This window comes from Nannochloropsis gaditana, assembly GCF_000240725.1.
Source record: "Nannochloropsis gaditana CCMP526 unplaced genomic scaffold scaffold984, whole genome shotgun sequence".
NCBI classification, from domain to species: Eukaryota; class Eustigmatophyceae; order Eustigmatales; family Monodopsidaceae; genus Microchloropsis; species Microchloropsis gaditana.
Window position 1 is genome coordinate 1 of NW_005802969.1, and position 2,669 is coordinate 2,669.

General features: G+C 56.0%; 1 protein-coding gene across 1 annotated transcript; it reads right to left on the reverse strand.

Moving 5' to 3' along the window:
* Positions 1-17: 17 nt before the first annotated feature.
* Positions 18-865, reverse strand: NGA_2011320 (transcription initiation factor tfiid subunit; the record flags this gene model as incomplete). The annotated part of the gene is made up of 1 exon (XM_005852742.1): positions 18-865. A coding segment is annotated over exon 1 (706 nt), but the record flags the coding sequence as incomplete, so codon positions are not given.
* Between the last annotated feature and the right edge of the window lie 1,804 nt (positions 866-2,669).

The following is a 2,669-nucleotide window of genomic DNA, read 5'->3' on the forward strand; positions in this document are numbered from 1 at the left end:
CCCCCCCGGTACCCCTCCGCCACCAGCGATCCCGTCATTCCGAAACGTCACCACCTGGAAGCGAGGCATAGGAGGGCGCTCCTCAACCACCACGTGCACTTGCTCGTTCAAGATCTCCATGATTAGCAACAGATTGTGGTCGCTCAAGAAACTTTGTAAGAGGCGATAGCTGATGCTGCAGAGTCGAAGGACAAACTTGTCTGTCAAGGCGCGCTTGACAAATCCGTTGCCCGCCGTTAGGTGATCGGGCCGTTGAACGGCCGTCAAACTCCGCAATTCTAGTTGATATGTTTCTGCATGGTCAGGTCCCCAGGTCTGGAGGAAGGCTCTCGCTGCTTCTATCATACCCCGCTCTACAAGTTTCAGGTAGCTGTGAACGAAGACAGGAAAGGCCACTGTCAAGAGCTCGGGCTTGTAGGCCTCAAGGGCATTGCAAGTCCACGTCTGTAGCTCGTTGTAGTTTCGATGGTACAGCATCGGATCTGACATACGGAGAGAGCGAAAGAGTAACGCACTTTGATTCGCTTCACCAATTCGCTTGCACAACAAGCGCTCATCAGTAAATGCACCGCTAGGGACGGAAGAATCCTCGCTCTCGTTGCCCTCTTCGGCGCTGCCCACCGCTGCGTGAGCCTGGTCCTCTTCATAGTGTTTTGCCACCTCCGTGTATCCCCGCTTTTTTAGCCAGTGCAAAACTCTTTCCTCCTGCTGCGCGTCCTCCATGATGGCCTTATGATGGACGGCAAGTACTTGCTACACACCTAGTCGCTGCTGTTGCACCCGACCGGGCTGCAGCCGGAAGGGAACAGGTGACAACGCAGCCAAAATCCTTCCTCGCTCCACGCCCCTGCAGATGGGAATGCTGAGGAAGGGAATAAAAGTTAGGGGCAGATTTGCTTGTGCGGGGCAAGTGAAACAGGTGAAATAGGACGTGACAATCGCACCGAGTCCAGACGGTCGGCGAACAAGACGCGCTGGATTGCCCTCCATCACAGTGACCCAGCATCCAAAACAAGGCCATGCGAGACCACGCGTGCGGCGGTGCGATGGACATTGTAGGTAGTGATTTTTTACTTATTTTCGCGTTTAAAAACGATAGGAATTACTAGGGGCATTGATTGCGGCTTGCACCGCCCCTTCGATGTCGTTGCTGCTATCAAAAAGTGGCCGGAAGGAAGTTTTGGCGCTGCCGAACTCTTCTGGAGCCTTGATTTCGCCCGTCAAGGGATCCACGATCACACGTTTCACGTCACACTTCAGGTCTCGCAAAGCAGCGTACGCTTCATCGACGCTTTCCTGGTATCGTCCCGCTAACCGCAATAAGGGCTCTGCGCCCGCCTCGAGGAAAGCCTCCCCTAGCTCAGGGACACGGCTGACCATGTTCCGCACAGCCAAACAGCCTTGACGCTGTATTGCACGGGCCTCTGGATGCCGTTCCAGGGCCTCCAAGATTACCGACACGGCGCCCATTCCAAATAGGTGGCGGCAGTTGTCCGGACTCCGCAAAGCCATGGCTCCTAGTGTGGCGAGCCCGTGCTCCTGGATTTTTCTTTCCTGTGCGTGCTCTCGCATCGCCTCTAGCATCAGCTGAGCGGCGCCATTCTTACACAGACGTGTTTTGTGCCGGTCATCTGCGGAGACATTGCGGAAGAGCCCAGTGGCCGCCCGTGCCAGGGCCGGGTGGGAGAGGTGAGCTTGGAGCGCGCGCACGGTCCCAACCACTCCCCCCTCGGAGGCAATCTGGTTCACGCTCTCCTCGTTGTTGGCCAGATTCCGGAGGGCATCAAGTCCAGTGGCGACCGTGTCCGAGTCTGCGCCGAATCGACGGCAAGCTTGCAGGAGGACTGGGATGCAGCCTTTGGCCGTGAGGGCCCGTGTATGAGTGTGGGAGGCGCTGAAGTCTTTCCGAAAATCGTCCACTGCCGTGACAGCCTTGATTGCACCACAAGCCTCACGAACAATTTCGCAGTCGGAGGCCCATGCCTCTTTTTCCAGGCATTCCACCAGTGTGTCCAAGCCGCCATGCTCAACGAAGCTCACTTTATGATCCTCCGCACGCGTTGACAAGACACGCACCAGAGATAAAGAAGCAATGAGAAAGGAGCGTTGCTCCCTCAGTTGTGCTCGCCGAGCGGCTTGACAAAGCATGCGCATGCTGGTTGGCCGGAAAGCGTGCTTGCTCTGGTCTCCTGCACTACCCCCGCCGCACGCAGCCTCGGTCACAGCCACGGCCAATAACCTGGCTTTGGCTATCGCCTCAGCTTCCGCAGGATCCAGGGTTACACAGGAAGGTTCATCTCCCCATTCTTGCCATATTCGCGCAATTACATTCACCGCATCTTTAGACCCAAGCAATTTACGAGCGTTGTCTGCTCTCTTAATATCGCTATCCGTCAATGCCGAATGCAGAGCCTGAAGAGCCGCCAGCGTTGCCTCAGGACTCCAGGAAGGAGGTAGGCTGAGATCCGTCCCATTATCCAAGCAGTTCTTTAGCGCAGTCAGCTGTGCGTCCACCTCTTCGAGCCAGCGCCCGTCATTTTCGTTCAGTGTCACACAAATGTTCTCCAAGTCAACGCCTTGGCTTGTGAACTGCTGTAAAGCATCCTTGACGGCATCCGCCCTATCCATTTCGAGGTCAACCATATTCTCGTACACTGTCTCATCGAATG